The sequence below is a fragment of the Oryctolagus cuniculus genome, chromosome 4, assembly GCF_051225735.1.
Source record: "Oryctolagus cuniculus isolate XC-2025 breed Fujian yellow rabbit chromosome 4, ASM5122573v1, whole genome shotgun sequence".
Lineage (NCBI taxonomy): Eukaryota > Metazoa > Chordata > Mammalia > Lagomorpha > Leporidae > Oryctolagus > Oryctolagus cuniculus.
In genome coordinates, this window is record NC_142870.1 from 13,638,604 (window position 1) to 13,666,568 (window position 27,965).

Genomic DNA, 27,965 nt, shown 5'->3' on the forward strand with positions numbered 1-27,965 from the left:
GGTTATGTTTGTGTGGCCTTAGGCATCAGACTTGAAGGCCATTAGCACGTGCCCTGGACATGGTCAGCCAGGTTGGGGAACAATCCGGAGGTTACCTTTTCAAGGAGACATCAGGTTGATTTGGTAGAACAAACTTCAGGGGTTATTTAGTATCTTGAACTTGAGTGGAGCAAACTCAGTCTCAGGAGAAGGTTGTCTCTGCATGGTTCCCACCAGTGGGTTAGAACTGTGCCACCTGTTGGGCCATCTTTCTTGCTCCCTGGTTTTCAACCATTTTGTTAGGTAGTCCTAAGGCTTAGAAGGTTGTTTATCATATTGAGATAAAAAAAAAGCATGCTTTAAAAAGTTCATGGAAATAAAAGGTATGTTTACTTTGGTGCAAAAAAGGTTGTAGTTTATAGGTTTTTGTAATATACATTTTCCATGAAATGTTTGAAGACTTCCTTCTCTGGGTAAATTTCAAGTTTTTTGTACCAACATAGACTAATTTTTCTGTTTTAATTTTAAGATTTTTTTATTTGAAAGGCAGGGGTAGAGAGAAAGAGAGAGACAGAGATGTTCTGTCTGCTGGTTCACTCCTCAAATGTCCGCAACAGCAGATCTGGGCCAGGCCAAAGCTAGGACTCAGGAACTCAATCCAGGACACCCACACAGGTGGCAGGAACCCCAGTACTTGAGCCTCCTAGGGTATACATTTACAGGAAGCTGGAATTGAGAGCAGAGCTGACTTGAACTCTGATACTCTGATATAGTTTGTGGGATCCCCAGGTGGCATCTCAGTTGCTAAGCCCAATGCCTGCCTTTCTTCCTGTTGTTTCTTTTTTTTTTTTTTTCCTGTTGTTTCTAAGTATGCTTGGGGACTGGCGTCCCATCCTTTCGGTGGTCTGCCCCATTCAGCCTGAAGTGAGCTTCTGCTGCTCGCATTTCCTCTGCAAAGCTAGTGCCAATCCGTTTAATTTATTAGAAGCCACATCACACTTGACTCACTGAGCTTGTGGCCTCACACCCCAGCATTTTTCTTACCCAGAAAGGTATTCCCTGTTTCATTTCAGTGATTTTTTTCCAATCACAGAACTGAAATTTGTCTACTTTAAGTGCTATCTGTTTGTTATGTGTAGTATTTGTCCTGATGAATTTGTTGAAGTTAACTTGGATCCTTGTCTCTCTGTTAGTTTCACATTATCACAGATATGACAAGCTGAGCTTGAGGTCATCCTCCCATTTGTTGGTTTATGTGTTGACTTAGCCCAGCCCCTAGCCAGCCTCTTAGAAATATCTACCTTTGACTTTGGCAGGGATTAGTTGTGGAGAAGGGCCAAGAATGGCGGGAGTGAAATATTTGCCCCAGGCTGGTGTGCAAATGTTCGGGTCATGTGATTGACAGCACAGAAGACAAGCAAGATTAGAGATCCTGGGGGAGAGACACAGTATGGGAGTCCCTCCTGGGCTCTGCCTTTTCAGGCACCAGAAGGGGGCAAGGAAAGTTTGAAGGAAAGCGCTGCAAACTGGGAGCCCTTCTGGGGTGCATAGCCAAGGCAGGGACCCCAGTTGCCTAGGTCTTTGGGGGGTATTGAGGGAGAGTGTGGATGTTCATGAATATGCTGAAAATCAGCAACGTGATGGGCCTTTCTGGCATGTAGAAGCCCCCCCCCCCAACTTATTAAAAGCTCAGTGGGGGTGGAATTGTGGCCGAGCTGGAGCTTAGTGCACAACTTGTATACTATTACATATCATGCAAGCAACATACTGCTGTGTTCCTCTTCCTTTTTTTTTTTTAACCATAAATCTGTATTATATAATCATGAGCACATAGTTTAAATTAAATTCATCTTAAAAGGCAACCTTCCATAGAAATTCTCTCCTCCCTCCACCACCAGCCTCATTCTTGAGAGTCAACTGTACCCTGCTGTTTTCACGGGGATCTTTGGTTTCATTGTTGGGGTTCTTGGATTTGCCTTCATTTCCCATGACCACGCTTATGTACTATTTCTTTGTGGAGTGTAGGCCTTGACGATTGATTGTTATGCCAGATGAAGATTTCGCTATATTTTAGATAAATTCTCCTATCCTCATCTTCCTATGCAGCCACATGAAAATTGAGGCTGAAATCAGTAGCCCATTCCAGAATGCTGTTAGAACCTTGTCTGGGTTCATTTTCTGTGGCCATAACTGGATAGCAGGGATGGGGTGATTTGTAAAGAATGGGGTTTGTTGAACTCATGGTTGTAGAGACAGAGTCCAAGAGCCAGGCCCTGGCATCCAGTGCAGAACTCCTACTGCCTCATAATGCAGTGGAGAGTGCCCTGTGGGGAGGTAGTGACACCATCCTGAGGGTCTCGTCCTTGTGACCACATCTAATCCTAAACGCCTCACCTCAGATACCACTGACATCTGACTTTGGGGGTTCAGTTTCTAACACATGAACTTTTGGGGCCACATTCGAACCATAGCACCATATAAACATTATTAGCTGCTGAATGTAACAGTGTACTATGATTTTATTTTCTTGAACAATTTTTTGTTTGTGTTTTTGTTTTCCTTCAGTAGTTAATGATTGCCTTCCTCCCTCCCTTCATGGTAATGGTATTTTGTAAGCCTGCAGTATATTGAATAACTACTGTGTTCTTCCTGGAAGCCTGTCTTGCCCAAGACCCCTGTCTTCTCACGCTCTTATGTTGCTTCCTTGGCCTTGTGTACAGCAATTCCACCACCTTCAGTAGATTGCTGGGTCACGTCTCATTTTTTTCCTAATAAATTCTTTCATATTCATCAAAACAACATGGAGCAACTTCCTACCAAAAAAGTACATACTTGAAATGTTTCCCTTCTACCTTTTTCTTGAATAATATTTGAGTAATTTGAAATTTTGGTTTGGAAATCATATCCTCTTTGTTCATTTATTTTCTGATAACATTGTCATTTCTGGTGATTTATTTTCCTTTCTTCTCCTGTGAAACATTTAAAACAATTTCCTTATCACTGATGTTCCCATCCTTCATGGTGGTTTGCCTTGTATTGAGATTTCAATGTTGGTTATATTTTTATTTCAAAAAGTTCTTTTCTTTCCATTTTTCTCTATTATTTTCTCTATTTATTTCTCTTGCTTCTGTTGGGAAACTGTAGGTCTGGGGGACACTTCTCTGCATCAGGCATTGCTTCTCTTCTCTCCTGGTGCATTGTTCCCCAACCCTGAAACCTTTTATTTAAGGTATACACACTTCATGCATTTTGTAAATACAACTTTAGCACATAGCGATTCTTCCCATACCACCTTCCTTCCTACCCTTACTCCCACCCTTCTTCCTCCTCCCTCTCCTATTCTCATTCTTATTTTTTACCAAGATCTATTTTCAATTAACTTTATTTATTTTTAAATGGAGGCAGTCGAGGCCTTTGATTTTTTTTTTTTTTGAAGATTTTATTTATTTATTTGAGAGTTAGAGTTACAGACAGTGAGAGGGAGAGACAGAGAGAGAGGTCTTCCTTCCGTTGGTTCACTCCCCAGATGGCCGCAATGGCCGGAGCTGCACTGATCTGAAGCCAGGAGCCAGCTGCTTCTTCCCAGTCTCCCACGCAGATGCGGGGGCCCAAGGACCTGGGCCATTCTCTACTGCTCTCTCAGGCCATAGCAGAAAGCTGGATCGGAAGAGGAGCAGCCAGGACTAGATGCCGGCGCTGCAGGCGGAGGATTAACTCACTGTGCCACGGCGCCAGCGACGGCCCCTCAATTACCTTTATACACATAATATTAACCCTACACTCAGTACTTAGTTCAACAAATAGTATAGAAAAAACTGCTCCTCAACAGGTGGGTCAAGGGCTGTTCGAAGTGGGCTTTGGTTTCTGCCTTTCATGCTTTCATCAAATGTTTGGTGATTCTTGTCTGACCATACTTAAGTATGTGCCACCAGAAAACTGCGTGGCTGTCATCTGTGCACAGAAGTAATGACTGGGGGTGTCCTAGCACGAGCACATGGTAAGTGGCCTTTTTGAGCTGGGATCCCAGGTGGCAATGTGTGTTGGGTACTGCTGGCTTGCCTGAAGGTGCATATTGCCATTGCTTCTCTTGTACCTGGCTTCTTGAGGTCTGTGGCTCCCCTTCTCCAATAAATGGGCCCAGAGTGGTTGGCTGTGGTGAGGGCAGAGGGTGGGAAGGAGTGCACAGTTGCATGATTTTCTCCTGTAGAGCAAGAGAACTTTATAAGTTCTCTATACAAATATTAAAACTGACAGCTTAATTAAGAGCATAAATAAAACTTTTAATTAAAAAATTATTTTCATTTTATTTGAAAGGCAGAGACAGAAACAGATATCTTCTGTCCACTGGTTCACTCTCTGAATGCCTGCAACAGCCAAGGCTGGACCATACGGAAGCCAGGATCCCAGAACTCCATCCTGGTCTCCTTAAGTGGGTGGCAGGGGCCTAGTTACTTGAGCCATAATCTGCTGCTTCCCAGGGTATACATTAGCAGGAAGCTGGATCAGAAGCAGAGTAGCTGGGACATGAACCAGGCTCTCTGATAAGGATGAGGTGTCTCAAGCAATGACTTAATGCCACTGTGCCAGGCAGGTGCCCTCATATTTTTTTTTCACAGTTTATTTGTTTTTATTTGATAGGGGCGTGGAGAGGGAGAGAAAAAAAGGGAGGGACAAGAGAGAGAAAGAGAGAGAGAGAAAGAGAGAGAGAGAGAAAGAATCTTCCATACACTGGTTCTTTCCCCAAATGCCCATAACACCTGGAAGAACTCCATCCTGGTCTTCTACATGGATGGCAAGCACCAGAGTACTGGAGCTGTCACCTGCTGCCTCCCAGGGTGTGCTTTAGCCTGAAGCTACATTGTAAACAGAGAAGCCAGGACATGGACCCCACATTCTGATACGGGATGAAAGCCTCCCAAGCTACAACTTTCACCACTGCGCCAAATGTCCCCTCCCCATGAAAATAAAACTATAAAATGTGATAAACAAAGAATTGACCAAAAAAAAAGTCTTTCAAGAATTCACCCAGAAAGCTTGTTCCCATCTAACCCCTTAAAAGCAGCTAACTTCATTCTCTCTTTTGTTCTTTTGAAACAAAAACATTTGGCCTACTTTATAATTATTCTTGTGCTTCTATAAACTCAAATTATCCAAAATGTTAGTGTGCTAGACTTGGCACATATTCTGTAGTACTTCTCTTAGTTAAAACGAATCTCCCTTTTCTTGCCACTCAGTAAACAATTGATTATCTGAGATCACCAAGTGTCATGCTATGGTTGGGTAATTGAAGCCAGCTCTGTTTAAATATGTAATGAAGCCATATACTTCATCTTAACTGGGCACTCAGAGGGGCTCTTAAGCAGAATGCATTTTTTGCTGATTATATTCCTCTGTTGGCAAGAACTTTGCCCGTGCCTCTCATGAACTTCATACAGTATTTATAGCATCCCCAGAAGGCAAAGGCGGAATCACAAAATTCACTCTCTCACCTGTCGGCTGCTGTTTGTGTAATGGAAGGTGACGAGTGGAGTGGTGGCTGTCACAAGGCACCCCTGGGTGGTCTCTGCCTCCTGCCTTGTGACCGCTGGGTCCTGGGGAAGGGGTATGACTTGGATCTGATGTTGCTGCCTAAGCTCCTGGTTTAAGAAGGGGATGCAAGGTGAGCAATTTTGAACAGCTTTCGTAGCATGCTGGATTACGTCCTGGAGAGTCCGCACTGGAAAATGTTACATCGAGTTAGTCATCTGCCGTGAGAGTTCTGCACTGCTTAGCCTGTAAACGTCCGGAAGTGTTTCTGGACTTTTCCCCACTTAACTAGCTGTTGAAAGTAGTCAGCGGAGTTTTCCTCCCTCGCATCAACTTGTACTCCCCACGTGCCACTGCAAAGGGACCAGCCTTGCTCAGAAGCTCATTTAGTGGATTGTATTTCTGAGAAATTGATTAGGCTTAATCATCAAGGTGGCAGGGACTGCTGTTTTATTTAGAAAGGACAGCAGGAGCAAAAACTCTCTAATGGAACTGCCGCCAGCCACTGACAGGTTTTAAAAGAGTTTGCAGGATTGAAGCGTACTTCATGGTTAAAAGGGCTGATGGCTAAATTTTTCATAAAGCTGTCATCATACATTTCTGTGTACTGTTTGCTTTTCTAGGTTTAGGGGATTGGTATGTTATTTTTCTTCTGTTTCTTTTTAAATTCTTTTTTTTCTACTTAATTGTGGAACAATACATATGACATCATATGGATCATCTGAACCATTTTTAAGCGTGTTATTCAGTGGTGTGGAGTGCAGCTCATGGCGTTGCACAGCTCCCGCTGACATCGATCTCTAGAACTCTTTCCATCTTGTAAAGGTGGAACTCTGAGGCCTTCTGTCACTCCGTTCTCCCCATCCCCACCACTGTAAACCATCTTCTTCCTTTCTGTTAGAAATAAATAAGTTCCAGGACAGCTATTTGGCCAAAATTAAATATACACTTTTCAAAGGTTGTTTAACACCCGCCGGAATCAGCTTCCTTCATTGCCTTCATTGCCACTTCTTCAATGAGAGGCGAACATGAACTCTGACATGAAAATGGACTGTGTTGCCTTTGTCTTGAGTTTGGGTGACATCCTCAGAGGAGAGGGGAAGCAGGGATCCCCCTTCGTGAAGTGAAGGGAGCAAGAGGCTGTTCTACAGGACATAGCAGATTCGTGGCCCTTCCTTATCTATTTTGATAATGGGTTTTCTACTTGGCTAGATGATCAGTTGGGATGGTTTTGACCATGTTATAGTAAAGAGCAGCCCCCATTGCTGCCACGTGACTGTGGCAGTTGGCTCTGAAGCTGTACCCATCCTGAGCACTTTTGAGACCCAGGCAGACAGAAACTCCATCTTGACACACGGTTCTGAGACTGCAGACAAAGGTCCAGAGTTGAGGGAATCAGGCTTTTATTGAGCGGTAACACATGAGACATGACCATGCCCAACTTCAAGGGGGACAGGAAAGGTCCATTGGCCCATTTTCTTGGAGAGGAGGGAGCTCAGAGTAATGAATGGGCCCTGCATCTGAGTGGGTAGAGCAATTGGCAGGTGCTACTGAGGGCTCAGGATCAGTGTGTCTTAATTTAAAAAAGAAAGAGAAAAAAGCCAGACATACAGAATTGGTGGAGATGAAAGTTTATAATGAATGGCTGTGTCTTCCCTAATTTTTCCTAGTCTTTTGTTCTCCCATCTGTAAAATGATCACCTAGGTCCCTTCTAGGTGCATATTTGTATTTAAACTTTTAAATTCCTAGTGTGTAGTTAGCAGAGCTTGCTGCCAGGAGTTTAGACTCTTTCTGTCCATTTCTTAGATATTATAGCTGAGTATTTCCTTATCCTTGAGTCCAGGAGCGACAGGTAGGCCTGGAGGGCTTCAACTGAGACAGAGATGAGAGCGGTTTATCTTGGGGAAACAGATGTGGAAGACCACTGAGTGTTGAAGAGCTAGGGTTTGAGGAAGAGACATAGCCCCTCCTTAGTGCCACCTGCCACCAGCTATGCAAGGATAGCATCTGGATACCCCGTCTTGTCCTTTTAGAATGGTTGAAAACACCAGCTCTCCCCCACAGTCTACCCCCTTGTTTCCACTTAGCTGTGCAGAGAAAGCAGAGCACATGTTTTGTGTCAAATAGAGTCATCTGGGACATACTCTTTCCTGCTGGCTTCTTTGGCTGTATGTATGTGTGCTGCCAGGCACTTGGAAGGAAAAAGAAACAATGCTGAAAGGGTGATGTCTTTGGAACTCTCTCTGTAATCTGATAGGGACAAACTTTAATGAAGAATGGAATATGTAGTGTAATGTTTTTAGGACAAGAATAGAACATGTATACTTAAACTCGAGGGTAATACATTATGGGAGGATTTTTGGGAGAAACTTTCTATGAAAGTATTACATACACTGAAAAGTATGTGTTTTTATGCTGTCTCATGAACTGAACACACCTGTGTAACCAGTGCCCCGGTCAAGAAGCAGAAAAGCTTCTTTGTGTGTCTCTGCGATTGCTACCCCTGCCCTCCCTCCCACCCAAGAGCTGCTCTCTGGAATTCCAATGGCGAGCATTAGCTTTGCCTGCACTTTGTATAAATAGAGTCCTCTGGTACATATGCTTTTCTGCCTAGCTCTGCACTGTGTGTGCGACATGTATCCGTGTTGTAGTGTTTGGGTATAGACCCTTCTTGTTGCTGGCTAGACTTTCCGTGTGTGATTATCCCACAGACTCATCCGTTCTTCTGTTGAGGGACATCTGGAGGGTTTCCAGAATTAGAGTACCACGCACATTCTGGTGCATCTGTTGTGGTGGGCAGGTGAGTGTGCTCCCGTGGGGTACACACCCAGAGTGCATGTTCTGGGTCACAGGGTGTGCTTATCTCAGCTCCAGGAGGTTGCTCTCTCAAGCAGTCCTGCCCGTTAACTCTCCTTCCAGCAGCTTCTGAGCATTCTTGATGCTCCATATCTTCACCAACACTGGGTATTTTCATCTTAGGAGTTTTTAGTTATTTTTTTGTAAAAAAAAAAAAAAAGCCTTATTCAATTGTTTTTTTCTTTTTTCTCATTTGAGCTGATACCTCCTCTAATAGCAATAGGGAACATAACCCCACTTAACAAAATACTTATGCTAAAAACCCAAAAAAGCCAAAGGTCAGTGCCTTGGGTAGGAATAAGCTTGTTGTTTCCTTGTGAAGAATTTTGAACTCTGTGCAAGGACAAAGTGGAATATATTGACCCTCATAGAGGAGATGGAAGTAAATAATTTGAAGCAGATTTTAGGAGTTAAAGATGAATCTCATATACACAGGTGCTTCCCTCCCCACACTTAAGTTTCTCAACCTACAACTGTTTGCATGTGACTTCCAATGTCTTTATCTCCTCTCCTTCTCCCACTTTTCATATTCCACTCACTTTCTCAGGAGTTACTTCTGCTGTGTGTTTATGGTAAGCCTCGCTTATTGGAATATAATACATCCAGAGGAAAACACTTAAAAAATAAGGTAACAACCTCCATCATTTTGGATTGCAGAATGTGAGGTGGCTTTGTTGACAGACACCATTTTATTTCTTTTTTTCTTTGTAAAGATTTATTTTTTTATTTGAAAGGCATAGTTACAGCACACACACAAGAGAGAGCTATCTTCCATCTGTTGGTTCACTCCCCAAATGGCCACAGCAGCCCGAGCTGGGCCAGTCCAGTGTCAGGAGCCAGGAGCTTCCTCCAGGTCTCCCATGTGGAGTGCAGGAGCCAAAGCACTGGAGCTGTCTTCTGCTTTCCCAGCCACATTTGCAGGGAGCTGGATTGGAAGTGGAACAGCCAGACCTCAAATGTGCACCCATATGGGATGCTGGCACTGCAGGGGTAGCTTTACCCACTATGCCACAGTGCCAGCCCCGGCAGAAACCATTTTCAATATTTGATGCTGTTTCTTTTGTGGAGTACAAAGTTGTTGACATTCAGAAATAATAATAGATGTAACTCTGTAGTCCTTTGCCTTCAATTTCACTTGCCAGCCAACATAGAGTTTTGTACTGGTAGGGTTCTGTTAATAGAATTTTGTTTTTGTGCTATCACTCCACCAAGCCAAAAAAACTCAGAGGGGAAAAAAAAAATCAGCATTGTTTTTGCACAAAAAATTATGCTAACAGCTAGGTTAGTACCATAGTGCCAAGCAGACTTATTTGTTGAGATGGGCTGACTTCTGAGCATTTATTAAACTTCTCTGGACTTAAGAAAATACATGGAAAAGTCCAGAATCCCCGACATACAAATGCTCACAGGTTTAGTTCCTACGGAATCATCAATAGCAAGTTAGTACACATTCTGACTTTTGCCTTTGAAGTCCACTGTGAGATTGTCGGTTGGTGGGTGTCCCCCAACATTGTGTCCGATGCCCACCTTGAACAGGCCATTCTCAGCGCATGGGATGCTGTTGGGGGACTGCTCTGCAGCCTTCTAAGACAATGTTGCTTCTAGCTGCCTGGAACCACTTTCCTGACCCTAGTTTTGTTATTGCTAATTAACACTGGACTTGGGCTTCTGGAGTAGAGTTGCAGCACTTCATTGGAGGCAGGGCTGTTGGTGACTTCCTTGACCAGTAAAGTTCCTTGGTCTCCCTGACACCTTGAAACTAATGATGCTGGCTGAAAACTGACCTTTGCCTCACCGTCACCCTCTTACGTGGAGACCAAGCTGTGTAGGAGTCTCATGTACAGAGGGACTTTGTAAGTCACTGGGTGAGCAGATGCGATAGCTTCGCTCAGGAATGTCTTTGAAGGATGGCTGGAGTTGGGGGAGGGAAGATCTGGCCCGAGATTAACTTTCCTTTTTTGACTCTCTGGAGGTTAGAGTGGCCTTAGCCATGGGGTGTCTAGACCTGTTTCTCCCCGGCATTGCTTCCCTGGAATCACCCTATCTTGTTTCTGTTACTTTCCTAAGAGGTGACTTACTGTCCCATCCTTCTGCAGACCACCAGCCAAACAGAGCTTGAAAACTGGATCACCGCCATCCACTCGGCCTGTGCAGCTGCCGTGGCCCGACACCACCACAAAGAAGACACGCTTCGGCTGCTCAAGTCAGAAATCAAAAAACTGGAACAGAAGATCGACATGGATGAGAAGATGAAGAAAATGGGCGAAATGCAGCTGTCTTCTGTCACTGACTCGAAGAAGAAGAAAACTATATTAGATCAGGTAATGGTGCTTCTGCGTGTGGACCCTGGGTAGAATCGTTAGGCCTTGACAAATGTTGCTGCTGCCTTGGAATCCGGAAGCATCTCTGGCCATCTCCTTGTCAGCTTGTCACCCGGGCTGCTGAATTCTTTATTGGGACTGTCAGTTTTCTCCACCCTCTGTTCACAGTTGATTATTATGAGCTAAAGGGAACAATATTACATTGAATGAAAGACAGAAGTCTAATAGAGGTGCCTTCCAGCTCCTGCCAGTGGTGTGCAATTCTAGGGGATGTATGTTATTAGAAAGTCTACAGTTTCATTCCCTGCGTTACCAGGTTGACTGGAAGCTAAGTGATGGTGGGCATTTGGTTCTTACTCTTCTGGAAATTTAGAGTTCTTTATTTAGAAGAGGTGAAGTGCATCTCAAAGAATGTGTACAGTCATTTGCTGTCCATGGGTTATGGCTTCCGAGACCCTCAGTGGATACAAAACCCTGTTTGAGTCCCTGATACAAAATGTCATTGGATTTGCGTGGAATGTATGCACATCATCCTATTTAAGTCTTCTCTAGATTATTTATGGTACCTAACACAATATAAATACTGTGCCAATAATTGTTATACTCTATTGTTTAGAGGATAATGACAAGGGAAAAAATCTGCACATGTTCAGTACAGATGAATTTTCCCCCAGATATCTTCAGTGCTGGGTTTCTTGCCTGCACATAGAATTGCTCTGTAAGAGGGTAGGTGTATTTCGTGATAAAAAAGAAGGATCTAGTGAAATGACCAGGGTGCATTTTTGACTTGTTTTAAAGTTGGTGATAGACACCTGCTCATGCTTGGAAACTTTGTCCTAATACTTAGGAAAATAATAATGTGACTAAAAGAATCGTGAGTAATTGAACAGTTGATGACATGGGTCAGGACTAGGCCTTTCACGTTTCTTTTTTTTTCTTTTTTTTTTTTTTTTTAAGGGAAAGGGTTTATTGGGGAACACCCAACAGACCAGAGTGAAGGGGCGGCGAAGGAAAAGAGGAGACTGTAAGAGAGAGAGACAGAGAGGAGGGAGAAGAGAGACGAGAGGAGGAGAGGAGCCAAGAGAGCGCAGGAGAGAAGGACCAAGAGCCAAGACAGCACGTGTTCAGGAACAGGCCCTTTTAAAACTTCGCCTGAGGGTGGGCAGTGAAGCAGGAGCAGCGAATCCCATTAGGATGGGGGCGGGGAGGGGGGGAGCCTGGCTCAGGTAGCTGGGCCATGCAGCCACCTGGCTAAAACTGCGCCAGTTTCCTAACATTCCCCCCTTTTGTTTTTTATAAAGCAGGGTTTGTATGGGATTACATTAGTCCCAAAAGTCCAGGAGGGGTAGAGGGACAATGATCTGTCTTTAGAGCTACTTCCTGCTGACATGGGACGACGATGTACTCTTCGCTGGCATGGGGCGATGTCTCAGGCCGCTGTCTCCTGGGTGGGGAGCCGAGTACATCCCTGTAGCAGCATTTGGTTGACCTTCTACTCTTTCCCTGCATGGCCTGGAATATTATATATATAAAAATTTGTTTATGTATTTATTTGAATGGCAGAGTAACAAAGGGAGACAGAGACAGAGAGTTAGTTTGTTCTTCTGTTTGCTAGTCTGCACTCCCCAGTTAGCTGCAATGGTCAGTTCTGGGCCAAGCTGAAGCCAGGAATTTGGAATTGCATCCAGGTCCCCACATAGGTAGCAGGGGTCCAAGTCCTGTCTTCCCAGATGCCTTAACAGGGAGCTGGATGAGAAGCAGAGCATCCGGGAATTGACATTCCAAGCAGTGGTTTAACCTGCTGAGCGCATTGCTGGCCCCATATTTCTTTAAAATTGAGACAAAATACACCTAAATTAAAGTGAGCTGTGCATTGGCTTTTTGTACGTTCACTTTTTTTGTGTGTGTGTGCAGCTTTCCTCTTTCTAGTCCTGAAACGGTTTCATCCACCCACAAAGGAAACCCCACACCTGATAAACATTTAGTCCACTCTGTCCCTGACGTTCTGTCTTTATAGCTTGGCCTGTTTTAGAGGTTTCATGGGAATGGAATTGCGTCACATGTGACCTCTTGTGTCTGTCTTCTTTCACACAGCACAGTGTTTGGGAGATTGATCCACACTGTAGTATACTTCAGTTCTTCCTTCTTTCTTTGGCGAATATTATTATGTGGTATACATCTACCTCAATTTGTGTATCCGCTCACCTATGCATAGACATTGGAGCTGCTTGCACCATTGGGATGTACTGCTCTGAGCATGTGTGTACACTGATACTATATTTTAAGCTGCAATAAAAGAGTTGATATAAACTTTAACCGGTATCATCATCAACATCCCTGAGAGTTCACTGTATTCTAGATCATGAACTTATTTTGCATTTTCTTGTTTAACAACCCACCAGGTTAGGAAGTAGGTGTTACTTTGTAGCTTTATAAAAAGGAGAGATTGTCTTAAATATAACCTGTGGTTGGAACTATGCACTCAAACACCTGGGTCTCCACCATTTGGAGTTGTCCATTTCTACCCTGAACCACCCAGCTCGTCCCAAAAATTTGCTTTTGACTTTGAATTCATGTTATCTTTCTTCTTTGCTGGTCTTAGTCTGAAAAGCCATGTCTTAGAAAGCCATGTAGGTTGAGCCACACTGTAGCTTAAAGGACCTATATTTTTACTTCTTGCATTTGTGGCCCAAATCTTGAAGTACATGGACCCAGGCACACACAATATACAGTGAGAGAGCAAAGAGCAATGGATACTACACTTTGTGTTTATCATACTGAATTTATGGCTCTAGATCTTTGCAGGAAAAACTTATATACCTAGGAAACAAAGGGTACCCCCTAGGATTATAATTGGTACTTTTGTAAAACAAAGTTGTGTAAGACAAAGTTGTTAACATTTGTTTTCCTTTTTCCTCTCCTTGTTTTCTTCCATGTTTTTACTCTGGCAGATTTTTGTTTGGGAGCAAAATCTCGAACAGTTCCAAATGGACCTATTTCGTTTCCGCTGTTATTTAGCGAGCCTGCAGGGTGGGGAGCTACCAAACCCCAAAAGGCTGCTCGCATTTGCAAGCCGACCGACGAAAGTGGCCATGGGCCGCCTTGGAATATTTTCCGTATCTTCTTTTCATGCCCTGGTGAGTAGAAACTAATAAATTTTTAAAAAATAGTCATCTTGACTGTAAATCCAGCACAAGACTTGACAGGATTCTCTAACTGGTTTTCTGATTGCTGCGTGTGGATTTCTAGAATATCCTCCCTTTCTGTGGGCACAGATTTTCATTTGAATCTAAGCCTGTCTTGATGGGGTCTAAACTATTGTGCAAAGAAATCCAGCTTCAGAGATGTTTACAGGTGATTTGTATTGATAGCCCTTGTTTGGGCAGTGCTGTGTTTTGGACCTAAATACATATTTTTTATTTTAACTTTGTACTGATGATGAGTGGGGATCTCTGTCTCATACGTAAATGTTTTCTCATTCTCTCTCTCACATGTGAAGTACTGATCTGAGATCTCATTGAGGATCTTCCCTTTTTTTTTTTTTATCATTATTTGAGGACCGTAAATATGTTAGGAAGGCAGAGAAATCCCCCAACTGGTCCGTTGAACATAGGAGTATGTATTGATGGGGGAAGAGAATTTTCCTCTGACCTCCAGAGCGGCAGACTGTATGTTGTGTTGTATGTTTGTAATCTGTAATTTCTTGTGCTTGCTAAATTGCAAACAGCTTCATGTACTTTTGGCTCCTTTTTTCTCAAAAATTGCAGCATGAATAACATGGTTTTAGCCTATCCAAGTCACCACCCACTTAAAATGTCCTGCACCTTAGCACATTTGCAGTGGCATTAAAAAGTCTCAGGTTCCAGAAATGGCTTTGGAAAACCTTAGCTGTGCCACTGTTGTCTTGCCCTGTCAGCTGTACCCTTCAATTGAATTCAGAGCTGTAATTCAGGCCGAGGCGTTTGTATTCTTTATAAATAGATTAGCGTCATCATTCAGATAATTAGGGGTAGATTTACATTTTTAAAGAAGTCTTAAACCAATTTCTGGAGTTATTAAAACTGGCATCCCAATTTGTTCTGCTAATTACAGCTCCACTCTTGGTCTCTCTGCCTACCACCTCTCTGTGTAAGCTATTAAGTACGGTTTTTTTTTTTTTTTTCCACAGTACTAGGGCAAAGTGCTGTGATGTATAAAGTCTTGCAAATGGTTTTCAGCTTGTGGCTCTATCTAGGTCTATTTCTTTGAGACCCAGACACCAATTTCTAACTTAGCTAAATCATAGTTTGCCTGTTCTATACAAAATAATTGAGATAAAATTTCTGGGCCCTCCTGACATCCATGAGGTGCCCGTCACTGTCAGTGACAACTCCTGTGCATCTTAATAACTCCCTTCTTTCTCTGTGGCTTGATAGATTTTGGAGAAAGTAATTTCACTTTCTACTCAAAACATGTATGCACATTGTTTTTCAAAGTCATTTGTTGGGGGGTGGGCAGCGCTGTAGCGTAGTAGGTTAACCTTCCTCCCACAGCACAGGCATTCCATATGGGCGATGGTTCTAGTCCTGGCTGCTCCTCTTCCCATCCAGCTCTCTGCTATGGCCTTGGAAAGCAGCGGAAGATGGCCAAAGTGCTTGAGCCCCTGCACTCTTGGAGACCCAGAGGAAGGCCCCGCTCCAGCCTTGTAGCCATTTTGGGAGTAAACCAACGGGTGGAAGACCTTTCTCTCTGTCTCTCCCTCTCACTGTCTGTAACTCTACCTCTCAAATAAATAAATAATAAAATCTTAAGGAAAAAAAAAAGCCATTGGCCCTGACGTCTGCTGGAGGACAAGAGTGAGCTCTGTGTTTCTCTCCCATCAGGCCTTGTGATCATTTCTCTCCATATCTGCAGTCTGGTGTGCACCCACCTTGTGGTGGGCAGGCCATTACACTCTGGCCAGCTGATGATGGCAATGGGGCAGCTCCTAGCTCTTTTGGGCTTTTTGGGTCAGTGATGTTAGAGAAGATTTCATTCTTTATGTTCAGCTCTCTATGCCTTTATGCATTTTTGGCTGGCTGCTTTTGTGATGCACATCTGGGTGTTTGCATGGCCTTGCACTCTCACCATTTCCAAGGGGACCATTATTTGGAATGAATGAGTTAAGCTGGTCCCATTGGGTAGCTGTCTGTTGCTCTGTACTGCTGTGCATCCCATGGAAGGAGTTTTACAGGCTGATTTATTGGACATTTATTTTTCTTCTCCTCTCCTTGTCATTTGACCCCAGGGTTTCCTCCTCTCTCCCCTCTCCCCCTCTGTTCCGCCAACCCCACCACCTTGGGGTTGAAACATCCTTCAATTCTGTCTTTGTTTAGGCATTTTTCCCCCTTCTTTTCAGTTGGGGAGAGGAGAAGGAGGTGTGAGGGGAACAGGGCCGAGGGGAGCCACAGGAGCCACTCTGAAGCCCCATTCACTAGGAGAGCCTTCTTCGTGCTGAGTGATTTGCTGTAATTAAGGAAGGGCCGGGCGCCCTCTGGGAAGAGAGGGTTATCCTTGTCCTTGTCTGCACAGATGAGTGCAGCGATAGAGGAGTCAGGTTCCGGCCACAAAGGGAGCCATTGTCTGAGCAAAGATCATTGAGAAACTTGGAGTTCTTCTGCTGGCTTCTCCCCCCCACCACACCCCGCCCCTCTTCTATGTCTCTTTGCTCTTTGAGTCAGTATCAATGTGGGCATAGTAGGTACTTGTACAATTTACAACGCACCAAACTGTTGAGAATAGTTATGTAGGAACCTTAAAGTGTTTGTTAAATACTGATTACTCGTTGGTAACTGTGATTGTATTAATTTCCACCCCCCTTTTTTTCCTCCTAAAATTTTAAACTAAAACATTACTTTTTAATTACTGTTACTGTGTTATATAGGATCACTGCTGTGTTTTTGGTGTTTACTTATTTGTTCAGTCAATGAATATGTGTGAGTTCTGGGCACTCAGCTTTGCGTATGTTGTTTACTGTCTTTGTGATTAGGGTTAGAGCAGTGAGTGACACATACTCTGCCCTATTCAACCTTTCATTCTGTGGGAAAGGTGGATAAGAAAAAGAAAGCAAGGACAGGCGTTTGGCACAGCAGTGAAGACGCCACTAGGACGCTTGTGTCCCCCAGCAGAGCACCTGAGTCCAAGCCCAGCTGCACTCCTGAGTCCAGCTTCCTGCTGTTGTACACCCTGGGAGGCAGCAGGTGGTGGCTCAAGTGCTCCAGTCCCTGCCACACATGTGAGAGACCTAGATTGAATTCAAGCTCCTGCCTTTGGTCTGGCCAAGTCTTAAGTGCTGTGGGCATCTGGGAAGTGAACCAATGAGTGGGAGCTCTCTCTGTCTGTCTCTGCCTTTCTAATAAAATGAAAACAAATTCTTAAAAAAAAAAAAAAAAAAAGAAGCAGTTAAATCAGCTTAGTACAGATAGTGATGTGTGCTGTCTAGGAAGTAAATGGGTAATGGTCATCTGTACACACACCACGGTTCCTCCCTGTGCTTGCAGGATTGGCTCCAGGGCCCCCTGCAGGGACCAACATCTTTCCAAGTAACAATGCATATTTTCCCATATACTTCAAATCCTCTCTACATTACTTGTAATAGCAATTGCAGTGTAAATGGTAGGTAGCTCACTGTGTTGCTGTATTGTTTAAGGAATAAAGACAAGGAAAACAAAACGTCTGAACATGCTCAGTATGTACCTTTATTCTGCAGTTGTTTGAGGTTGTAGAACCTGTGGATTCAGAAGGCTGCTGTACCTGGCTGCCTGTACTGTACCTGTATATGTATCTATTTGTGACTGGATTTACTTATTTGGAAATAGATATGTAAACATGAAACAAAGCAGACTTTTTCCCCCCTCTGGAGTTTTAAAATTTAATAACATTTATTTAGAGTTGAGATAGTCATTTGGGCACACATGTGTCAGCCCATGATAATGTATTCCTTTTACAACATTTATTTAACTTAGAAAGTTATGAAAATAAAGAAGAGTAAAATGTTATATGTTTAATGCTGCCTTTTGTTTTATGTTTGTTCCCCTTAACACCTCAAGTATAACCCGTAGATTAAGATCTTTCTTGTAAAAATTCCCACTAGTGGCTTGGCTACCAAAATGTTCTGTATCCTGAGCCGGGTTTTTTATGTGCTAAGCCAAGAAAATGCCAGACCTCTCAGCTCTCTCTTCTTCCTATTTTCTTCTGGGACCAAAAAACTTCCCCCTAATACCTTTTCTGAGAAAGTGTTTTGATTCCTGTTTTCAATGTACATGGGGGTCCCTGCCAGTCTACTCAGGGGGCTTCCATGGTGTTTACACTGTCAACACTGAAAACCCAGAGAGGCCAGCGTGTGCACTCCAGGAGAGGCCTCTTGTGTTGGCCAATAGGGTTTCACCCCTTACACTGCTGCCAGTTGGCATCTGTCCTGTTGGGAGTTGCCTGTGTGGGAATCTATGACAAGTAGGTTCCGAGACATTCACCTCCAGCAACAAAGAGCGAGTGGGGGAGTTTCATTTCAGGTCTGACGGGGTGGGGAGGTCCTGCCTGCTTCTCCCTGCTGTGAAAGGAGAGCCCGTGGGTGGCCTGTTGAGACCTCCTGGTGCAGGCTCCTGGGACTTTGTTCACCACCTGTGGGGTAAAGTTCAAGCCTGAATATTTTGCCTAGGAAGGCTCCAGGGAGTGCTCCCTGAGACTCTCTGTGCGCAATTGTCACAGATTGAAATTGGGATTTCCTCCTGAAATATTTCTCTAAATACCCAGTACTTTAAAAGTATCTCAACAATGTTGAATTTAAAAAAAAACAAGAAACAAAAAACCTTGTTTTATTTCACGTTGACCTAAACATAGGACATGCAAGCTATTGAAACCTGGTAAGGTGGTTTCACATCTTCAGGGACCCAGGTGCCTTCTGTTTTCTTGTTCTGGTGTCCCTCAAAGGGCTTTTGTCTGGACTTCTGGACCACGATGTGTGCCTACTGACATCAGGACAGAGAACTGAGGATACGGAAAGCCCCTCTTCTGAGGAAGTCCACTATTCCTGGGTGTTGCATATGCTCATGATTTTCCTCCTGACATCCCATTGCCCAGTGCTTAGTCACTAGCCTATGCCCTGCTACAAGGAACACAAGTCAGCTTTGATGACTGGGCTGTGTGCACAACTGCACGTGGGGTTTTCTGACTGAGATAGAAGAGACAATGGATATTGAGTAGTCATTAGGTAGACAACTGTCACTTCCTAATATGGAAAATGATTTTATGTATCGACATAACTAGAAGCAATTGATAGTTTTAGATTTGATTTGGAATCACAGAAACCAAACTACTGTTTTCTCCTATTTTTGCTAATGCTTGGCCCCATTTTTCATTAGCATACGTTTGTGGAGAATCCCAAGAAAACTTGGCTTTTTTGTAGCTCAAGCCTGTGACCAGAAGGGACACTGAATTCTTGGAAACATAACCTATATATTTTATTACTGCTCTGTGTGTTTTTGCTGGTGATTTCATGGAACGATTGAACCTGTCAACCTGTCACTTGCATTTTGAATCCATGAAGGACCCTCGATGTCCCAACATGTATGAGTCATGGATCAAATGCTTTGGGCAGTAGGATCAGTGTTCCTGGTGTGATGGAGGAGGAGCTTTTGAAGGCGGGACTCACTGAAGACCCTGAGGAACAGGTGATGGTCTTGACACATCTCTCATGTTGCTGCTCCTTGTTTGCCGTCATCAGGTGGCAGCACGCACTGGTGAAACTGGAGTGAGACGACGTACTCAGGCCATGTCCAGATCTGCAAGCAAGCGAAGGAGCAGGTTTTCTTCTCTTTGGGGTCTGGACACTACCTCCAAAAAGAAGCAGGGACGCCCAAGCATCAATCAGGTAGATTCCATAGTAGATGCAAAGGAAACCTGCATGTGTGGCTTCCATGACCACGTTGATTTGGGGTGTGTATGTATGTGTGTGTGTGTGTATGTGTGTGTTCTTTTATTGGCACTTATTCAGAGGCAACTAGTTGACACAAAGAAGTTAGTTGCTCTAGACACTTAACAGATAATGTATATCCCTAACACTGAACTCTGCTATTAGTCTATCTCCAAGCTCTCATTTCTCACCTGCACCCTTTCCAGCCCTGGTTAATTATAAACCCACTGAAAGTGCACAATTCATCCTGAGTCTTCAGCAAAAGGCAGTGCTCGGTGATGAAGCCAAGTGGGCACCTGAGCCCAGAGTTGCTTTAAGCAGCTTCTGGCGCCGGATCGAAGGCCACCTCCAGGGAAATCTGATCATGTCTCTGTCCTTGACTTTTGGGGGTTGACATCAAATAGGCAGATCCTTGTAGGGCTGTGGAGCCAGGAATCTGAAAGCGCCCACTCACGGCCATGGCTCCCTCGGCTCAAGCGCAAGGGCTGGAAGGAGTTCTCAGTACACCATGAAGCCCCATAGTAGAGTGTGGACATGTTCCTGCCCATTGGTTTGAGTCCTGTACTAGCGAAGGCTACTCTCTGCTGGTGTTACCTCCAAGATTTCACCCTCCATTGTCAGTGTCATCCTTCTGCTTTGGCTGGGAGAAATGAGAACTGCTTGTTTAGATTTTAGAGGCTAATGGAACTTGAGGGTTTATAGCCCTTTTAGAAGAAGGAAAATGTCCTATTCATAGGGCATGGTGGCTGGAAGTCAGGTACTGAGCATTTGCAGGTCATGACTAGAATTGCCTGTGTGAACCCATTCACGCTGTATCCTGTGCAAAGTGAGAAGATATCAATCGACCCCCTTGATGGAGGGATCCCTTCTTATTTTCTCTGACAAGTCAACCATTAGTTTACTTAAGAGATGGAGTTTAAAAGAGAGATTGCTATTGAAAGTTGATGTACTGGGCTGGCGCCACGGCTCAATAGGCTAATCCTCTGCCTTGCGGCGGCGGCACACCGGGTTCTAGTCCCGGTCGGGGCGCCAGATTCTGTCCCGGTTGCCCCTCTTCCAGGCCAGCTCTCTGCTGTGGCCCGGGAGTGCAGTGGAGGATGGCTCAAGTGCTTGGGCCCTGCACCCCATGGGAGACCAGGAGAAGTACCTGGCTCCTGCCTTTGGATCGGTGCAGTGCGTCGGCCGCGGTGGCCATTGGTGGCAACGGCAAAGGAAGACCTTTCTCTCTGTCTCTCTCTCTCACTGTCCACTCTGCCTGTCAAAAAAAAAAAAAAAAAAAAAAAACTTGATGTACTAAGCCCCTTTGCCGCCCAACACGATCCTTGATGGAACCTGCAGGGGACCAGATGAACCAATGATACGAGTGTGAGACTGAGCAATGATATGATTTGTTCTGTGATCTCCGGGGAGAGCAGAACATGGAGGTGGCAGCATGGGTCTTGCTGTTACGTAAATGTGAAGAAGAAACTGTTGGGGGGAAGTCACATAAGAGACACTGTGGTTCTGTGTTAAACCTGCAAGAGGAGGACATTTACCAACCAGCACTTCTCTCCTTTTGGGAGGCAGTGTGGTGTTTTTTGTGCACCCTCTGTCATTAGGGGTGACTCAGCCCCCTGTTCTAATTACAGATCAGGACTTCACAGTTTGGTTTTGTGTTAAAATCCTTTGTCGATGTCCTTCTGTTTTATTTGTACCAGGTTATGTTACAGCCCATTGCTACTGAATTATATGACTGAATTTAAATCAACTCAAGATAATGTTTTAACTTTGTTTTCAAAGTTAAAAGACAATGCATTGTCTTATAAACTATTCTGGTGGTTCTTTCATAAAGCATGAATTTTAAAAATACCTTGTTTAGCCATAAATATTCCAATAGCAGTTTGCTCATGAAATTTATTTGGCACTTTGAAATGGGCAAAAAGTATATGTTTCTATTTCATTTGCTTCGCAAGAAAAGTTTTTTCTTTATAATATACATTATCTTGACATCACATGACATAAAGTTTCTCATGTCCATGTGTTTGGTTATTGATTACTTAGTGGCATTGGTACCCTAATACAATTTTCATCAATCTTTTTAGTTAGCAGAATTCATTACATTTCAAAAAAGAGAAATAGTCCATTTTTAAATTAAAAAAAATCAAAACCTTCTGCCATGTTGTGATTAAAAATTCTATTAATATCTTTTCAAATTCTACTCCAGAAAGTAATGCAAAGTGATTATTATTTATAAATATCTCATCAGGTCTATGAGACTGTAGCTGAAATTCTTCATTGTGAATGAATCTAGTTCATTTCTTGTACAAGTTTATTATGTTTAAGTTTAGATGAATTATCCAGAACAAAAAGCAAACTTTTAATTTTATTTATTTATTTTTTTGGATTGTCAAATACATGGGAAGTCACCTAGATGGAGGGATGTTTTTAATGGTCTGCTTCCATGAATTACTTGATCTGCTTTGGAATTTGATGTAGCAATGTCTGAAAATGTCTGTGATGTTTCCTAATGGCCATGCCTACTTTCCATTCCCCATCCCATGTTTCATTTGCTCTGTTGCCCAGATTTCTTTTTAAGATGATACTTTTGTGTATGCAGGTGTTTGGAGAGGGAACTGACGCTGTAAAGAAATCTTTAGAGGGAATATTTGATGACACTGTTCCAGATGGCAAGGTAAAAATAAACACGTGTTCCCATTCTAAAAGTGCCACAATGCATTGACATATGCACAGCGCATTGGTTTCTTGGGATACAAAAGTTAAGTAGATTCAGTATGAAAAACTGAATCTATCAGTGTTTAAAAATTATGTAATAGACCAAGAAGAGATGGACAATCATTTTATATTTCAAACTTTGTGATAATAATAACATTTTCCTGCTGTTGTAACATTTCACATACATATCGCTTGATATTTAAGTTTCAACTAGAATAGAAAATTTGTATTCTGAATAGCTACATGTTTTCTGCCATTGCCAGTTCTTTTCTAATGTACAGTTTCTGTTTCTGAGAGGTGACTTCTTGCCCTCCCTCTCTGCCCACACATGCTATTTTGCTCCTATTAATTTCAGAGAACTGTTCTATGGTATGCTTAGTTTTTTAAAATTTTTCTTTAAATGCATTTAGCTTGACTCTCAAGTGAAATATTCAATTAAGGAGTCTCAGACTTTGTTCAATCTCATGCTTGGATTTAATAGAACTTTCAAATTTCTCTGCTCAAAAGTCCATAAAGATACTGATTTTTTTTTTCTTGGCCACTCTTTTTAGCATGTAAATGAATGAGCATTCTTAATTTTTAAGACCCTACTAGTGATACCAGCAACTTTTAGTTGTGAGTGTTCTGGTGCTGATGATATGATCGTGGTGTGATCCTGTGGTCCTTAGACTCAGAGTCAATATGATGGAGTTCATTACCTTGCAGCCCAGCAGTGTCTGTCAACAGTGGTTCAGCCCCATGTTTTAGGCTGAGCTGAGCCTCAGAAACCAGCGTGCAGTGGGAAGTTCCATCTGCTGTAGGGGAAGAGAGATGTGTGGCTGTGGGAAGGCCTTTTCTCTCTTTCATACCCAGACTACTCATGAATTACGTCATCTTGGATACAAAGGCAGCTGATGTTGGCAATGCCAACCGCAACATTGTCTTTGCGCGTCTATCTCTGATGAAAGTATATTGGTGTACCTATATGCAGTCCGAGTATTATTTTTGATGTCGACTTGGTTATTTCTGGCCTTGACTAATTCATCTTACATACCCTATTACCACATTTTTAATGTTGATATATCCTCTCTAGCATACAGAATATACAAATGTTTTTCCATTGGATTTCTATATAACTTTTTTGGTTTTCCATTTTTCCAAGATACCTCCTTATCTCACCTCCTGGCTACAATTCTGTGTTCTCAAAGAGCAGTTTAGATGCAAAACTTGGGTGTATTCCGTGCAAAGTGGCACTTACTTAATGTGGTGCCTGGGAACTCCATAGGAAGATTCCAGTTATAGTTAATGAGATGCAGGCGCGTTGACTACTTTCTGACAATTCTTTCCCCAGGGTCCAGCTCGGCGGGCAACGCTGTTCAAAGCAGTACTGAAAGTATCTTCTGCACTTGGGTTAACTTGGTATTCTTTACTAAAACGTTTCCCCAGTTGTGGATTCCCCCTCCCATTTTTTCGAAGAATTTGTTTATTTGAAAGGCGGATTCACACACACACACACACACACACACACACACACACACAGATCTTCCATCCGCTGGTTCACTCTCCAAATGGCTGTAATGGCTGGGGCTGATCCAGGCTGAAGCCAAGAACTGTATCGGGGTCTTTAAAGCAGGCCCACCATACTTGGGTCATCTTCAGCTACTTACCCAGGAACATCAGCAGGGAGCTGGATTGGAAGCAGAGCAGCTGGTACTCTAATTGGCTCTCTGATATGTGGGGCAGCTGGCCCAGATCTTGTTTTCTTAATGTATGGAAGTTGTTATGGTGCCACCTCCCAGTCTTCACTTGGAAATTTGATTCTTATTATAATTTGCTAGAGTTTGTTCTTGGAAATCTATAGATATGTATTTCCAAGCAGTGGCCTGTATACAGCAATAATCCAGGCATATTACCAAGCACACCCCGAGCATTGTAACTGAATTGCTGAGGTCCACATCAATCTTTTCTCATGTCTTTCACTGGACTCCTAACCTTTCATCAGTCTGTGAGTGTTTTCTACTTCAGCTGTTTAGCCTGCATAGATTTAACCTTTGGTGTTCTCCCCCATTTACAGACTGCATACTGCTTCCCCATCTCCAGGCATAGTAGGTAGAGGACAGGATGATGGTGGTTATCAAGGAGGCTGGTTTCTGCCCCCTCCTGCTCTGTGGCGCATCCTTGAAACTCTTGGAACTTCATCTGGAAAGTCGAGTTGTCTATCTCCCAGACATGAGGTTCAAGGAGAGCCCAGAAATGATACTACCCATAAATAGATGGTGCTGGCACATTGTCTTGAAAAAAAAAAATTCTCCTTGGAACCTCATTGTTGCTTTGAAGCCTAAATTTCACAGGCCTGTACTCTTGCTGTTAGAATTCTCTGCTTGAAAGTTGAAGTGGGAGGCTGGCGTTGTGGTGCAGCAGGTCAAGCTGCAGCTCACGATACTGCCGTCCTGTATTGGAGTGCTGGTTCCAGTTCTGGCTACTTCACTGCTAATCCAGCTTCCTACTAATGAGTTTGGGAAGACAACAGAAGATGGCCCAAATACTGGGGCCTCTGCCACCCGTGTGGGAGACCTGGAAGGAATTTTTGCCTCTTGGTTTTGGTCTGTCTCAGACCTGTTGCATCCATTTGGACATTTGGAGGATGAATCAGCATATGGAAGAGTCTCTTTGTCTCTCTCTCTCTCTCTCTCTCTCTCAGTCTCTTTCCTGTGTTTCTGTGTGCATATCCCCCTCTTTGTCACTCTGCCTTTCAAATAATTAAATAAATCTTAAAAAAAAAGAGTTTTTATGGGTCTGTGGAAGAAATAGTAGCAGTAGAGTTGAATGGATGACCTGATTTCTTGCTTTCTTTCAAACTTCAATACCCACTTAATTCATGTCATGCTAACCTATGAATGCTGTGTGGGCCAGGTGTGAAGTTCTTTTCTGAGATCAGAAATATTTGTGGCCACAAAAATCCTTTCTGAACAGCTGCCTTTTCTCTCCAAGGGTCTCTTGTACCTCCCACTGTAGCCATTGGTTCTGCCCTGAGAACAGATAATCCCTATGCCCAATCTAAGGGTCTGAAGTCTTCAGAGGTCCGCTGCTCCACTAACTTTGTTTCTTCTTTTAGAGGGAGAAAGAAGTGGTCTTACCTAGTGTCCACCAGCACAATCCTGACTGCGACATCTGGGTCCACGAGTATTTCTCTCCATCCTGGTTCTGTCTGCCCAATAACCAGCCAGCTCTGACAGTGGTCCGGCCAGGAGACACCGCACGGGACACTCTGGAACTGATTTGCAAGGTATGGAGATTAGTTTGTCTCCTGAGAAGAGCAGCATGGGGTGGAGAAATCTTCCCAGGCACTCGTGGAGACCAGAGTCAGATGGCAGAGGGAGGTGCTAAGAAAGCACTTCGTTTCTTTTCAGATCAGCTTTAGAATCCTTTGTGATAATAAACATAATGTAAGGAAATGTTCCGCATGAAGGAGGAGAGGGGCTTTTCTAAGTAGCACCTTTTCAGTGTGTGCATGCAATAAATTTACAATGAACATGTTATATGCTCACTGCACACACTTCAGAAAATCGAGATAAAACACATTAAGGCCACCCCTACTCACCAAACCCAAAATTAACCACTGTAAGCATTTTGCTATTTGTCCTTGCATTCTTCTTGCTATACACATACACAGACCTGCATTTAATGATGCCACAGGTATTCTCCTGTGACCTGCTCTATGATCAGTAACTGTTGTACTGCACTGTCTTTAAAGCAGGACAAACTGAAATGAGTTTCACTTTGATTTCCATGATGGGATAGTTCCTCATCCTGTGAACACAAAATCAATCTTGTCGTAGCCCTAAACTAACCAAATGTCTTGATCCTTTTCAAAGTGAACCTGGTTTCCTTTTGTCCCCCTGAAGGGGCCGGCCAAGGGAGTGGCCTTAGGTGGGAGGAAGGGGGAAGGAAGAAAGAGAGCTTTTCTTGTATGCATGTTTTTATTTTTACACAATTAATAGCATAATAGTGCAAGGATACTTTACATGATTAATAGCATAATAATTAGTTACTAATGACTTTTTAATAGGACTGCTTGTTTTTTAGTCACATCATGTATGAGGGACAGTGGCTTCCCCATCTCACAGATGGGGAAAAAAAAAAAGCTCAAAAAGCCTTAGTGAATTGCAGCAGCTCACATCACCATATACAGAGACCTACTCCAAATCTGGCTGCTCCAAACCTGGGTGTTTCCCACTGTGGCAGGTGGATAGTCACAAGAACTCTCAGAACCTGGGACAGTCTTTATGAAGGATGGTCCATATATTCAGAAGACTCTAGAATATATTCTTAGGGGAGTGAACTGATTTTCCTTGGGGCTACAGAAGGGAAAGTAGAAACCTTTACTGCCATAATTTTGTCCTAGAAGAAGTTGGGTGGGACTGGCATTGTGGTGTAGCAGGTAAAGCCACTGCCTGTGCCACTGGCATCCTTTATGGGCACTAGTCTGTGTCCTGGTAGCTCCACTTCTGATCCAGCTTCCTGCTAATTGCCTAGGGAAAGCGGCAGAGGATGGCTCAAGAACTTGGGACCCTGCTACCCATGTGGGAGACCTGGAAGAAGCTCCTGGCTCCTGGCCTAGCCCTGGCTGCTGAGGCCATTTTCAGAGTAAACCAATGGATGGAAGATTTTGTCTCTCCCTCTCTCTCTGTAACTTTGACTTTCATATAAATAAAAACCGTGCAAAAAAAAAGTTGGATGAATAAAATTACATTTTTAAGACTCCTTCATTTTTTAAGAAAGTGCTTATTTTTATTTGAGAGACAGAGAGAGAGAGAAAGAGAAATCTAACATTCATTGGTTTATTCCTCAAATGCCCTCAATATGCCAGGCTGAAGCTTGGAGCCTGGAACTCCATCTGAATCTCCCACATGTATTTTAAGGACTCAAATACCTGAGTACTTGAGCCGTCACCTACTGTCTGTTAGGATTGCATTAGCTGGAAGCTAGATGGGAAGCGGAATAGCTACAACTCAAACCAGGCACTCTGATTGGGATGTCTGTATTCTAAGTGTTGGCTTGACCTGTTCTGCCATGACTCCCGCCCTGAGACTTCTTTAACACAATGCTTCATACATACAAAGTTACTTCAAGAAACTTGTGAAAAATGGCATTAAAAGATAAGTTTATTTGGGTGTAAAAAAATTTTGAACTCCATGTGTATTGAGGGGTCATCAAAAATTTCATGGGAAATGCATATTATGAAAACACTGTGCATGGATGCCAAAAAATTTTTTGTACTTAGATAAGCTTATTCCATTTTCCATGAACTTTTTTAGGTTCCCTCTTCCGAATAACTGTTACTATCGTAGAAAATACCTTCATCCTGTATTTCATCAAACAGCAGTTTTATGTTTTTCCTTGTTTGAATCATTAGAGCCTTTTTAAAGAAAAAAAATATGTGGCTCTTCCTGTGAGTGGTTGAAGTGGAACAATTCAGCTGAAATAAGCTTTCAGATAATCTCATGTGGAGGAAAAGCAGTTGTTTTGGTACAATGCTTAAATCAGCCCCCCACATAGGATGTTAAATGTGAATGATGTCACCTTGTGTGCTTTGGGTCCTTGGTGTACCTGACTCCCAGCTTTTGAAGATAATAGCATGGCTGTTCACTACCATGTTTCA

The 27,965-nt window shown here is 43.2% G+C and overlaps 1 protein-coding gene across 18 annotated transcripts in view; it reads left to right on the forward strand.

Annotated features, from left to right (window-relative positions):
• Positions 1-27,965, forward strand: part of TIAM1 (TIAM Rac1 associated GEF 1) — a 443,084-nt gene that overhangs the window by 329,067 nt on the left and 86,052 nt on the right. For all 18 annotated transcript variants that reach the window (XM_070071881.2, XM_051819224.3, XM_017347208.4 and 15 more), the window contains 5 exons: positions 10,459-10,683; positions 13,635-13,820; positions 19,424-19,570; positions 22,209-22,283; positions 25,419-25,589. In XM_070071881.2, the coding sequence (XP_069927982.1) occupies positions 10,459-10,683; positions 13,635-13,820; positions 19,424-19,570; positions 22,209-22,283; positions 25,419-25,589 (804 nt within the window). The remainder of the gene's footprint in view (positions 1-10,458; positions 10,684-13,634; positions 13,821-19,423; positions 19,571-22,208; positions 22,284-25,418; positions 25,590-27,965) is intronic.